Here is a 13,853-nt window from a genome sequence, read left to right as displayed (position 1 = left end):
CTCTACCTTCGGGAAACTCTTCAGAATTTCATGGTCTCCTCAAGATCTCTTCCCCACTCCTCCCTCTTGAACATATTTAAAACTTCAAAGAGAAATGTGAGCTTTTTCTTTTTTTCAGTTTTCCTTATCTGGTCTTCCCTGTTCATACATATTCAATTAAAACTCATGAACTCACAAGTGATGAACATGCATTCTTACCTCTAGTTTTATAGAAAATGCTCACCTCTCTTCAGTTGGTCTAATCCTTAGGTTGGTGACATTGCTCTTATGTTATTTTTTTTTCTCTTGGACTTTGTCCTATCAGATAGTCTCGGCATTTTCTCTCTTCGTTTCAACTGCCTCCTTCTGAATAAGCCATAAATATAGTAAGATCGCTCACATTAAAAAAATGAATAAACGGGTAATATCTCCTCCCTCATCCATTGTTTTATTGAAGGAATACATTCAGCTGTCTCCTTTTTTGTTATCAGAGAAACATAGAAGTCATCCCTCTTTTCATTTTGTTACCTCCTCTGGCTGATTCTTTTTTTTTTTTTTTTGAGGCGGAGTCTCGCTCTGTGGCCCAGGCTGGAGTGCAGTGGCCGGATCTCAGCTCACTGCAAGCTCCGCCTCCCGGGTTCACGCCATTCTCCTGCCTCAGCCTCCCGAGTAGCTGGGACTACAGGCGCCGCCACCTCGCCCAGCTAGCTTTTTGTATTTTTAGAAGAGACGGGGTTTCACCGCGTTAGCCAGAGATGATCTCGATCTCCTGACCTCGTGATCCACCTGTCTCGGCCTCCCAAAGTGCTGGGATTACAGGCTTGAGCCACCGCGCCTGGCCAGATTCTTAAACTTACTAACTTGGGTTTGTGAATTTCAGGTCTGCATTCTAGGCCTACTGTTCTGCTGATTCACACCTGCAAATTCCATGTCGCTTCTTTTTTTTCAGTTCCTGTCTCACTTGGACACTAACTGGGAGTCTTCTCTCTCTCTTAAAAATTTCTCATCATATCTGATAATGCTAGCTACTAGATCTTTCCCACCTCTGAGACTGTCCTGTTTCAGCCTCATTTATGGCCACTCTTTCTGACTGTTCATAGAGTTGCATCTTCAGCTAGCTTCCCACTATGGACACACCTATAAGCCAAATAAAATTGATATTTGCATGACACCCATATCAACAAGTTCAAACAAGACACTTGCTGATTCCCTGAGATGTAATTCCAGACAGATGTTTCCAAAATCTTACTCAATAGCTTCCTGGACATACACCTCATAGACCCCGACACGACATTCCTCAAGTTGAACTTTACCACCTATTCTTCCTGTTCACCTTCTTGGTGAACAATATCACCAATAGACAAGCCAGAAATCTGGGTGTCTTCTGACACTGCTACATGCCTCTCAACTCCTATGTTTGAATAGCTGCCAAATCCTTAAATCTATTGCATGTACTTTACTGCTCCATCCCCATGGCTACTGCTGTGATTAAATATGCATCACTCTTCTCTGGGCTATTGAAATAGGTTCCAAACATATTTTTATATTTTCTATTTCTTATATGCTTAAAAAGATCTGAATTGTTTCCTTATGCCCAATCTTCTTGAAATGGTTCCCTTCTCTGGTTTAGCCACTGTCTAAATTATTTTTCTGTGTTGGCTGTGAGGCATAGACGTACTGAAGACTCGCTGATGAAGGCTATCAAGTTGTTTCTTTACAAAAATGCACACTCTCCCATGCACACAGGCTCACATGTTTTTATAGCAGCATCAGGGGATTCATGGATTCCCTGAGGTCTGTCCAGAAACCCCATGGTCCAACCTGATTTCTAGCCACACTACTCTCCAACACCTTCTACGATACCAAATATGTGTAGCTCCCCCTAAATGCCATGTTGTTTCTTGCTTCATAATACTGTCTCACACAACCCCTGCTTGCCACGTTCACTTAGTAAGAGAATAAAATCCACTCATCTTCTGTCTGTTAGCCTTAGATCGCCTTCAGGCTTGTACTCATTCTTTCCTCAAACATACAGGTCTGGGTTGTTTCTCTCCATTATAGCCCTATTATATATGACTTCTACAAGACAATAAAATAACCTAGGGTAGACAGTGTAATTTAAAGCTAAAGAAACTAAGAGTCTGAACGACATAGGTTTAAATGCATGGTAGATATGGATGTATTTGGTAAAGGGTATAAGGTCCCTAATCCAGCTACCAAGTTACTCTGAGTTTGAGGAAGGAGAAGTTTCTTCGGTCGAGTTAGTACCATATAAAGATTTATAATGGAAGTGGCCTTTAAATTGGTTTTATAAGCTATGTAGGATTTGGAAATGCAAAGTTTGGAGATAGAGAAGAAAAGTGAGAATTCTCCTACCTGGACAACATTTACCAAGCTGCTTTCAATTGTAAAAATTAGAACCTTGATTATGTCATTAGACTCTTTTTCTAGAACTATATTAATCATAAGAAATTATCACTCATGTGATTCATGTGAATTATTTCCTCACCTATATTTTTTGATAGCAATATGATATTTTGGAGTTCATAGTGAGCTTATTTTTCCATTGGTCAGTTCCTGGTTATATTACCAATATGTAAGATTTAGCACACTGTTTCATAAAATGAGTTCAGAAAATCTAATCCTATGGAAAACTCATCAAGAAAGTATTCTGTGTGCTAATAGACTTGTGATTCACATTAGCATGGTAAAAGCTCTTAAAAGACCTGTGTTAAAGAAACTTTGCTTGCTTAATTTACCCCTTCACGACTTATCTGATCATATAACCACCTTTTCCATAATAACTGGTATTATTTCAAGGGACTACTTCTCCACACTTTGGGAAATGATAATGAACTATAAATATTCATCTGCTATGCATAGTCTTTCCAAACAGAACTACCTATTAACCATCCAAAATAAGTTGTTTTATAATTTTTCTCACCTCTCAAAGAGGAGATTCCAAAATACCCCTCAACTTAGAGAACTTATATCATAGGCCATATATGTTTTGCAAGTATTTTGCTATTAACCTGTTGGGGGATAATTGTTTTAATACATTATGAAACAATGAAATCATAATAGCACAGATCTTTTGGAACAGAAAGGATGACTATATTTTAAATGGTTTTCCCCTCCACCACTAATTTCAGGAACCTGAAGCCTAGAGAAGCATAAGAACTTAGTAAATATCACTAAGTGGAACCATGGACTAAAATTTGGACTAAGTCTCTAGTGGACTATGGACTAAAGTGGAACCATGGACTAAAAATTGATCTATTGAATGAGCCCGGTATTCTTTTGCTCACTAATCGATTCCATTGCTTAATAACCCTTTTATATTTAAAAAATTGTACTTATGATGACAGTTGAAATTTTTTATGACAGATTTGAAAACAAGAACTAGATGAGTTTTAAATGCATCATCATTGCTAAACATCCTTGAAATTACATTTTGCATAATTGAGAACAAAAGTTGTAAAATAATTTTAAAATAAAATTATAATGCTCAGAAGAAATGCTTTTAAAACATCCAGTCTTTCAGAAATATAAACTCTATAAAATCAGAAATGTAAAGTGAAAGTCAGATTCATTTTACTCTTATTTGGTTATTTAGTCTCGCATTTAATAAACTGTTTCCTTCCAACATGAAACCACTCTTGGGGATCAAAGTCATTAGCAGAACAAGCAGATCATGTTCATTAGATAATTCTAATCAGTTCTGTGATTTCATTGTAAGTTGTTTTTCCAAGGCAGAGGCATTTCTATTTATTAGGTAATATGGACCTTTTAAATTTGTTTTCACCATGGAAACATATCATACCTCCTTCCTAATAACTTTGAAAAAAATTAAGAGATATGATGCCATCAATCAACCATATAAAACCAAAATTAAAAGGAAAAGTATATGCTGTCCTCTCTTTATATGAAATTACTTTCTTTTATTATAATTTCACATTATTATTGAAAATGCCAGGTAATAATACTGAATTTGGGAGCTGTCAAAGGAATAAAGCCATCCATTCCTACGTTGTTTAACGTAGAGTATTTGTGTGTATATAAAAAATGCTTTAATTCCAAAAAACACATCCAACCTTTTTAAAATTAAAGAAATAACACATAACATATAATATTTTAACTAGACAATATTAAATGCAAAATCGAAGTCCAGTGGCCTTAGCTCCAACATGTCTGTAACTTTATCACCATGTGGAATATTAATGTTGCAAAGTAAGCATGACAATAAAATATACAGTATGTACAATGAGATATATTTGCTGAAGAAATATGCATTTCAGAATATTGAACCATTAACAAAGCATTGAGAATTCATATATGCAAATTAATTTTTAAAAAATTTTATCTTTCAGATTTTCTACTCTCCCCTGGCCCTCTTCATACCCCCTTCAGTATATGCTGTTCATCTTCAGTTCAATCTTCTTTACCAATTTTGGATCCACACAGAGGTAAAACTTTTTTTTATCATTGTAAGTTTTATACCTAAACAGCCTGAAGCAATGTCCTGGAAATCCACTAGCAGATGATTTATTGTGTAAGAAAAATCTTTGTCTGCCTTTTTTAAGGAGAAACATCTGTTCATTTTTATTCCTTTTTACTGAATATATATTGCAAAGTTTATAAGAAGCAATGAGGCCAGTTGGTCTCAATTAAATAAAACAAGTTTTTGAACTATTAAGTACCAAAACATTTTAATACTATATTCAATACAATATCTTCCTGTATGACAGTTTATTAAACATTATTTACCAAGAGAGTTTGAAATTCATTTAAATTTAGAGATTTAAACATATATATGTGTATGTATATAAATATATCTATATTCTGTTGGAGCTCTTTGAAACATCCTTAAAAATTTTATAGAAATTATGAAAATAATTTTTGATTGGAAAACTTGCTCTAACTACAGAGTTTAAATTTTATTTAAAATTGTTCAGTGTATTGTTAGTTTTTCCCCCTCCCCCCAAAAAAAACTGGAGAAATGTAATTTTAGAGTCTTCCGTGGCATTTCAAATTGTCAGACTTGAATGTTTGCAGCTAGGTTATTAAGCAGCTGATTGCTTTATGAACATTTGTACCAATCCTACTGTTAAAATACCAAAAATCACAGACCTAGAAAAATTCTCACCTACATACAAGCACTCTTTTAAACATTTGGTATTTATTGGAAGCCTTTTGAAGTTACTAGAGGAAGCATGTTGACAGGTGTTGCAACTGGTTGAACAACACTACAAATCACAGCTGCATTGTACGTGAAATCTTGATACAACAAAGTGCATTATTCCATTAACCTGCAGTATTTTATGCTACCGATTTACTTGGAATAAAGAGACTGTTACCATGACTTTGGACATATGTAGCATTATTTGAAGATCTATCATGAAATAGTATTGTGTTTTATGATACTTAACACACATCAAACACTCAATACTACAACCATCTGAAAGAGATGTTGCAGCCAATTCTAACTCTAGAGGTCAAAGACCAAATTTGTTTAAATCAGTGAAGGGAAGCTTTCTGATGATTTACATGGAGGGGTTAAGGGAGAATTACATTTTATAGCAGCTCTGCTCCAGGTCACGCCATGTGTTGGGTCAGGTATTAGTTTGGATGCAGAACAATAGTGCCTCAGTCACTTTCACATCTTCCTGTGTCCCTCTGAGAGGGCCATGAGCTAGGATTTGAGTTCCATTTCATGAAGTAAAGCACGAGTGGAGAAAAGCCACTGGTGAGACTTATTCTTCTTAACTAAGAACCTCCAAGGAGCTTCTTTCCACTTCAAAAGCAATGCTTAGAACCTCTCCCTTGTGTTACACTTTATGCTTTTCAAAATACTTTTCTGTGTGTGGGTTCCTACAGTTGAGCTGCCTGGGAGGCAAGAACACATCTTCTGAAATTCATGGTTTGGATCTTGGAATTTTAAATTGTATTATTAACCGTGAAAACAATTCTGAAATATTTCTCAACTGTGCAGTTACATTCGTTTATTATATACAACACAGAATAGTTTGTTTACAAATAGTAGAATAATTCAGGATGGAGAGCCAAGAGATTGGACACCATGACTGATTCTGGAGAGAAAAACTAATGGAATAGAGGATTGGAGTGGGAGAAGTATTAAGTATTTTTTTTAAATCATTTTTACAATTTGCTTGTCTTGCTTTTTTCAATTAAGAGTTAACACAGATTAGTAAGTAAAAAATAAAAACTGAAAACAATAGCCTTTAGTCTAGAAAAATACTCACTTTATGTTTTCCTGTATTGTAAATTGTGTGAACCCCTTTAGGCCACTTGCATACTGTTTAATATCGGGCATCACACTTGGATCTCCATTGACAGAAATGATATACGAGCTGTAGAGATGACAATGTTAGAAAAAGAGCCCTGTATATTCCTGAATAGAGTTTCATTCCTACAATTGTTTCACTTCCCCTAACATCCACAAAAATCAGTTCTTACTCTAAGGGGAATATGATCTTAAGAAGACACTGATTTTTTTGGAAAGCAAGGAAGATTCAGTTCTCTTAAAATCAATCACATTAGAATAAAAGGAAGGAAAACCCCTAAAACCACATTTTTGAAAGACTGTATGTGAGATTAAAAAAAAAAATAGGCCATAAAACACACTAAATCATTTATGGAAATTTTCTGTTTACCGTTGAGTTATTTTGATAAATAAACAAAGTCTAGGCCAGGCACAGCGGCTCATGTCTGTAATCCCAACACTTTGGGAGGCAGAGGTGGGAAGATCACCAGAGGTCAGGAATTTGTGACCAGCCGGGCCAACATGGTGAAACCTCACCTCTACTAAAAATACAAAAATTAGCTGGGCATGTTGCACACCTGTAGTCCCAGCTACTTTGGAGGATGGGGCAGAATAACTGCTTGAGCCTGGGAAGCGGAGCTTGCAGTGAGCCAAGATCATGCCACTGCACTCCAGCCTGGGTTACAGAGCAAGACTCCCTCCCCAAACCCCCCAAAAAAAGAAAAGAAAAGAAAAGAAAAACAAACAACAAAGTCTATTGTCATCCTCGTTTTTAAAAAGTTGTGAAACATTTGGCTTGAAACTCTACTCTGTTGCTTAATTTTTGTGACTGTATTTTTGTCTGTGTATTGTTCATGGATCTAAAGCCTCTGCAGCACATATTCAGTTATACTCTCTTGTGAATTCACTAAATATAGTAAGAAAATCTTTTTATTTAATACATGTTTTTAACTTAAATCTGTGGAATATTTTTAAGTATATTTTAGATATCAGGTGTTATTTGGGTGTTAGCTGAGTTTTCACAGTACAGTAGCAATCGTGTAATGATACTATTAACACTATTGCCTTTGTTTTTTTTAAAATTTATTATCACATTGTTAATGTATCTATCATGTAATGCTTGAGTAGAGAAATGTAACAGAGAAATAACTTAATTCTTTGATATTGAAGATTTGAATCAAATGATTCAATGATTTTTTTTTTTTTTTCTTTGAGACAGCGTCTCACTCTGTTGCCAGGCTGTAGTGCAGTGGCACCATCTCAGCTCCCTGCAACCTCTGCCTCCCGGGTTCAAGCAATTCTCCTGCCTCAGCCTCCCAAGTAGTTGGGACTACAGGCACGCACCACCATGCCCAGCTAATTTTTGTATTTTTAGTGGAGATGGGGTTTCACCATATTGGACAGAATGGTCTCGGTCTCTTGACCTTGTGATCCACCTGCCTTGGCCTCCCAAAGTGCTGGGATTACAGGCATGAGCCTGTTCAAAAAAATTAGCTGGGCATAGTGGCGGGCGCCTGTAGTCCCAGCTACTCGGGAGACTGAGGCAGGAGAATGGCGTGAACCCGGGAGGAGGAGCTTGCAGTGAGCTGAGATTGCACCACTGCACTCCAGCCTGGGTGACAGAGCAAGACTCCATCTCAAAAAAAAAAAAAAAACAAAAAAAAAAAAACCCTCAATTTGTAACATGTGATTTTATTTTATTCCTGATGACTTTTCATGAGCAGAAATATTGAATTTTGAAGTTCACTATTTTATGTTTTTTTAAAAAAAATTCTCTAAGAAATCTTTGACTATCACGATCTCTGAAAGGTAGTCTTCTAGGATTACTTTTGAAAATTTTAGACTTTTAACTTTTACCGTTACTCTGTGATATTCTTGAATTAATTTTTACATATGGTATGTGGTAGAATCAAGATGACTGATTTCTATGTACATAACCACTAACTATAGCCTCATTTATTATAGAGACTTAAAAAAAATCTGTTAGATATCCTTGGCGGCTTGTGGAAAAAAGTTGACCACTTATGTTTGGATTTATATTTAGACTCCTACTCACTTTCATTGATGTATTTGTTTCCCTTTATGCCAGTTCCTCAATTTATTGATTATCATAGCTTTAAAGGATGCATTATTCACACATTTGTAAAATAATTTTATTTTCTATAGGATTTTTCTCATACATAATTTTGTGGTCATCGAATAAAGACAATTTTCTTTCTTTCTTTTTTTTTCCTATATTTGTGCTTTTTTTTTTCTTGCCTTATTGCTCTGGCAAGGAGCTAGATGGTATAAGATAGAAGTGGCTAAAGTAAAATGTAGGCATCCTCTACTGACTTGTTTTCTCTCTCTCTCTCTCCCCACCTTTCTCCATCTCTTCATGTGTGTGTGTGTGTGTGTGTGTGTGTGTGTGTCTACTCTAGGGATTAAATATGCATTCCTGTAATATTCTACCTTGAATTAATATAATATTTACCACAAATGTCAGAATTTTATAGTAATATAATTCAATCTATGCCCTCCCAATCTTTTAGCTAGCATTCTCACATATGCTAATCTTTCACATTCTAAATCCCAAAATATGGCCGGGTACAGTGGTTTACACCTGTAGTCCCAGCACTTTGGGAGGCCGAGGTGGGCAGATCACCATGTCAGGAGATCTAGACCATCCTGGCTAACACGATGAAACCCTGTCTCTACAAAAAAATACAAAAAAATTAGCTTGGCGTGGTGGCGGGCTCCTGTAGTCCCTTCTACTCAGGAGGCTGAAGCAGGAGAATGGTGTGAACCCAGGAGGTGGAGCTTGCAGTGAGCTGAGATTGCACCACTGCACTCCAGCCTGGGCAACAGAGTGAGACTCCATCTAAAAAATAAATAAATATATAAATAAATAAATAAATCCCAAAATATTGTTTTCATTATTTTAGATTTAATTAGTCAGTTATGTTTAAAGGAATCAAGAAAATAAAACCGTTAATCTTCTTTGTTTGCCCCGATGTTTACCTTTAATAGTTTTCTTTCTTTCCATTAACCTAAGTTTTCATCCCTTATTATTTCTTTTCAGGCTGAATAACTTTTGCATCTTTTGTAATGCAGACTTGTAGCAACAAATCTATTCAGTTTCTGTCTATCTTAAGATGTCATGTTTTCCCTAATTTTTGAAAGATACTTTTCTGAATATGAAATTCTTAATGGATATTCCTTTGTTGCATTTTTTTCAATACTTTAAAAAGTTTAACTCATTGTCTTTAAACTTTTATTTTTTCTAATAATTCAATTTTCATATCATTGTTATACCATAGGTAATGTCTTTTTATTCCTAGATATTTACAAAATTTTTCTCTTCCTTTTAAAATGTTAGCAGTTTGACTATAATGTGCCAATGTGGTATTTAAAAAACATTAATCTGGAACTACAAGTATGTGCTTTGGAGTTAAGGGGTCCTGGTCATGATTTTCTTAAACATTGTTTCTGTCCCTTTCTCTTTCTCCTCCCCTCTGGGAACATCAATTAGCTATGTATTCTTCATGATACTACCTTAGAGATCAGTAATGCTCTGTAATTTTTAAGATTTTACTTTCTTTTGCATTCAGATTGAATAACGTATATTAATTTGTCTTCAAGTTTATTTGATCTTTTCACTACTTTCTCCAAGCTGCCTTTGAATCCATTCAGTGTATTTCTCACATTAGATATTATACATTTATGTTCTAGAATTTGCCTTTTTTTATGAACAGTTTTTTTTTCTCTGTTGAGAGTCTCTTTCACTTATTGTGACTATTTTGCCTTTATGTCCTAAATGTAATAATTATTTAAAAATTATTGTCTACTAATTGCAATATCCTGTTCATATTCAGTTCTACTTCAATTGACTGTTATTTTACTTGATATGAATCACATTCGTGTTTTTTTCTTCGTAAATCTAGTAATTTATTGTTAATATTATATGTAAATCGTTATGGCAGATTTGTTGTAAAGACTCTAGATTCTGTTTTGTCCATCTGACCATTCCTTATTATTATTCTAGGAGGTGGTAAAATAATTGGCTAACTACCCTGTGTTTTTGGAGACTTTGACTTATACCTTGTTAGGGTATGTGGGGATTTTTGGCACCGTCTTTAGTCTTAGGGCATATTCCTTATCCTTGGTGATCTTCAATTTTAGGGCAAGCCTTGTCTTTTTTTTTTTTTTTTAAATAATGAAATGCCCAAGGTGTTTACAAAGCCCCTCTCACTTGGCAGGATTTGAACTCTAAATTCTCTTTTGCTAGCACCAGACAGCAATTGAAATCTCTGCTCAGCAATTTTACAACTTTCCAACTTCCGAGTTTTTCATCAGATTTCTTAGTGTCTTGCCCTACATATGAGTAATTTAAGAGTCAGCCAGGATTTGAGGGCACTTTGTATGCAGACATTATGGCTCCCATTCCGTGGTCCCTATCTTTCTAGGATTTCCCCCTTATATTTCCAGTCACTTTTGCTATCCTAAAATTTGACCTACGACTCCTAACCTGGTTCATACACTGCCCATTCAGTGATGTAATTGACAAGCTATCAGGAAAATGAATTCTTCCCAGCAACACACTATACTCAAATAACTGCCTCAATTAGTCCTTTTGTCTGGAGATAATTTTATGATAGACCTAAATAGTAAAGGGCAATAGAAATTAGAGTACAAGAGAGCTGCAAGGATGCAATGTGCAAAATGAGAAAGCATAAGAAATGTGCAGCAGAATTATGAAGTAATATATACAATGAGATAATAGAAACCAGAAGTTTTCAGAAGCTAACAGATATAGAGAAGAATAGAAAAATTTTACTCTATAGCAGCAAACGCAATAGAGTGGTAGCAGGATGAGCAGAGACTTAGAAGATCTGACTTCTGAGGACACAGATAATAGAGTGTTTTGGTTATTGCCCTTTAGTATCCAAAATTAATGGAAGTCTAATATTATTTATCTAATCTTCAAAATTATATTAAATTTACTTAAGATCCAGTCATGTGTGAAGATGTATGTTTTTAAGTAACTATCTCCATTTTATTTATCTTTTAAATAACGTATCAAGAAAGAAAAAAATACATACTATTTGTAATATGAATTTTAAGTAATGACTGCAGAGACACATGTTTAGTGAATATCAAATTTCTGTAGCTGTTATTTCACCATTTGTGTAGATAGGAATTAATGTATTGGAATTATTAATCTAGTTGGCAAATCTTCATTATCAAATTAAATATTTATTTTGTGTAAAGAAATATGTCACCTGGGAGATGTTTTTAATATTTCATATACTATGATTATAAAAACTTAAATATGAATATTATAAACACAATTAGTCACGCCTTTTTAAAAAACAAGTTACATTACAAATAAGTAAATCATTTCTTTTATGTAAACTGCATCTTTTATTTTGTGGCCTTTGGGATTAAAGTGCCTGAGTTTGACTCCTGATTTTATTTGTTGCTGTGCCTATGAACTTGCACAGAGTTCTTTACCTTCTTGTGCTTCAGTTTCCTCCTATGTATAATGAGGATAATAACAATGCAAAGTGTCATAGTCTGTTTTCCGTTGCTATAACAGAATACCACAGACTGAGTAATTTATAAAGAATAGAAGTTTGTTTGGCTCAAAGTTCTAGAAGCTACAAAGTCCAAGATCAAGGTGCTGGCATCTGTTGAGGGCCTTCATGCTGAGATATGACATGGCAGAGGGCAAGCAAGCATGCAATACAGAGAGCAAATAGGGTGCAAATTTATTCTTTTATCAGGAGCCCACTCTTCAACTAACTAACTCACTCCTGATTTAGGCAGTAATAGTATTAATAAATTTATGAAGACAAAACCCTCCTGACCTAATCACCTCTTAAAGATCCCAACTCTTAACTCTGTCACAATAGCAAATAAGTTTCAATATGAGTTTTGGAGGGGATATTCAACCATAGTGTATACATGGTCGTGAGGATTAAAAAAATGTAGTTCATATTTCAATCTAACAATTAAAATAATGCTTGAAACTCAAGCACAAGAAGGCGAAGAAGGTAAAGAACTCTGCCCAAGTTTATACTCATAGTAACAAATAAAATCTGGAGTTGAACTCAGGCAATATAATTCTAAAGGCCACAAAATGAAAGATGCAGTTTACATTATGGAAATGATATTACTTACTTGTAATTTATAACATAGAAAGTACTAAAAAATGTTTTCAGCATTGTTACTGTTATCTTTTTTAAAATATAGATACCTGTTTTACCGTATGTCACTTACTAAGCACTCTTAGCCATGATGATTATTCATGTATATTTTATGACACAATTTTAATTAAATGGATATTTTGTTTAATATGAATTATTAATATGAATAAATGCAATCAAATTTAAGACTTAAATAATTAATGAATCCCCAACTTACTTTAGGGCAAAAAAATGCATTCTTTTTTTTTTTTTTTCTGAGGCGGAGCCTCGCTCCGTCGCCCAGGCTGGAGTGCAGTGGTGTGATCTCGGCTCACTGCAAGCTCCGCCTCCTGGGTTCACGCCATTCTCCTGCCTCAGCCTCCTGAGTAGCTGGAAAAAATGCATTCTTAACTGTAAAAATTTGAGATTCTAATCATAAAGTACATTGTTTAGGGATTTTTTGTTATTTACTTTTTCTGATCTATAAACTGATCAATGTACAGATTATTACATTTGACAGGTTCAACATATTTTTGAAAATATTTCAATTACTGTGGTCTGCAGACATTTAGTGAGAATCTATTGCTATTCTTGTAGTATCTTGTTACTACACGTAAGACTAAGTATCCTAGTCTTATGTACTTAATAAAAAAATTAAATGGTGGAAAATGAGTTACAATTTTCTTTATGAAGAAGTAGCTAATTTTGAAGAATGTATTTTAAAAGGACTGAAGTTTAGAAGCACGGTTACAGTGGTCTCAGTCCAAGAATTCTCAGTTACTTATGGTTACTGAGAATTGGTCAGACATATTCCAAAGAAAATTTAATGAGTATCATTTCTATTCATTTATTTATTGTTTATTTTATTGTGAGCTTATCCAGTACTCACTATTTTTCAGGAAGTATTTTAACATTAAATTTTCATAACAACTCATTAGAATTTGTAGTGGCATTACCTTCAATTAAATATACTGAATAACTCACCCTGGGCCATATGATTAGTAAGTGTCAAACCTGGGGTTTATACAAAGTAGTCAGACTCCATATTATTTGCTCTAATCTACTACACAATGCAGTTTCCCTCTACAATGGTCATTTCTGATCTTAATGTTGTAATAAATAGCCACCATGTATTAAGCATCCAGTATGTGCCAAGCAAAAATTGCTCACTTAATTCTCACAAAATAATTTGAATCTCTGAAGGATAATTAAAGTTTTACAGATTGTAAAGAATGAATTCAGTAATAGGGCTTTATTTTAAGGATATGGGTGGACACACATGCAGCAAGAAACCATTCCAGAAATTTAATAGAAAGTCAGAAAACTAGGCCGGGCGCGGTGGCTCAAGCCTGTAATCCCAGCACTTTGGGAGGCCGAGACGGGTGGATCACGAGGTCAGGAGATCGAGACCATCCTGGCTAACA

At 34.8% G+C, this 13,853-nt stretch overlaps 1 protein-coding gene across 1 annotated transcript in view; it reads left to right on the top strand.

Annotated features, from left to right (window-relative positions):
* AGMO (alkylglycerol monooxygenase) overlaps nucleotides 1-13,853 on the top strand; it is a 372,156-nt gene that overhangs the window by 140,400 nt on the left and 217,903 nt on the right. Inside the window, exon 5 of the mRNA XM_010370787.2 lies at nucleotides 4,350-4,445. Coding sequence (XP_010369089.2) covers nucleotides 4,350-4,445 — 96 coding nt within the window. The remainder of the gene's footprint in view (nucleotides 1-4,349; nucleotides 4,446-13,853) is intronic.

Source organism: Rhinopithecus roxellana, chromosome 6, assembly GCF_007565055.1.
Source record: "Rhinopithecus roxellana isolate Shanxi Qingling chromosome 6, ASM756505v1, whole genome shotgun sequence".
Classification (NCBI taxonomy): Eukaryota; Metazoa; Chordata; class Mammalia; order Primates; family Cercopithecidae; genus Rhinopithecus; species Rhinopithecus roxellana.
This window is presented reverse-complemented; position numbering and strand designations above follow the sequence as displayed.